The sequence below is a fragment of the Pyxicephalus adspersus genome, chromosome 4, assembly GCF_032062135.1.
Source record: "Pyxicephalus adspersus chromosome 4, UCB_Pads_2.0, whole genome shotgun sequence".
NCBI classification, from domain to species: domain Eukaryota; kingdom Metazoa; phylum Chordata; class Amphibia; order Anura; family Pyxicephalidae; genus Pyxicephalus; species Pyxicephalus adspersus.
The window spans coordinates 148,154,260-148,154,740 of record NC_092861.1 but is presented as its reverse complement, the minus strand read 5'-3'; the positions used below and the strand labels follow the sequence as shown (position 1 = coordinate 148,154,740).

Sequence of the window (481 nt, the reverse complement as noted above, 5' to 3'; positions counted from 1 at the left end):
CTCTGCTCCCCTCCCCCTCCTGTCGGTCTCTCCTCCCCTCCGCCGGGTGTGCCGGAGCCCGCAGTGTCCCCATCCTCCTCCTCCTTCTCCTCCTCCTCGTCCTGCTCGTCCTCCTCCTCCGGCTGCTCTCCTGGTTGTGCGGTGATGGCCGGGCGGCGGGTGTAGCGGGTGTAGCGGGTGTAGAAGATGTCGGGGGAGGTGCGGTTGCGGCAGTTGGAGCGGCTGCTGGTGGACGGAGCGGTGCGGGGCGGTTGGATGAGTGTGGAGAGTCTGCTGGACTCCCTGCTGTGTCTGTACGATGAGTGCTGCGCCTCCCCACTGCGCCGAGACAAGCACATCCACGACTACATCGAGTGGGGTGAGTCCGGGGTATCGGGGGTACCTGGGGGGATGGGCCATCATGGGGGAATCTGATCTGGGGGTATTATGTGCTTGATGTCCCTTGGAGCATCACATTGATATTGGGGTGCATGGATCATTC

The 481-nt window shown here is 63.8% G+C and overlaps 1 protein-coding gene across 11 annotated transcripts in view; it reads left to right on the top strand.

Moving 5' to 3' along the window:
- The first annotated feature begins 41 nt into the window (after positions 1-41).
- CDC42BPA (CDC42 binding protein kinase alpha) overlaps positions 42-481 on the top strand; it is a 142,786-nt gene continuing 142,346 nt past the window's right edge. For 7 of the 11 annotated variants that reach the window (XM_072409954.1, XM_072409950.1, XM_072409948.1 and 4 more), the window contains exon 1: positions 42-358. In XM_072409954.1, the coding sequence (XP_072266055.1) occupies positions 187-358 (172 nt within the window). In that variant the 5' untranslated portion in view covers positions 42-186. The remainder of the gene's footprint in view (positions 359-481) is intronic. The other 4 variants (XM_072409956.1, XM_072409955.1, XM_072409953.1 and 1 more) reach the window with 1 other exon arrangement.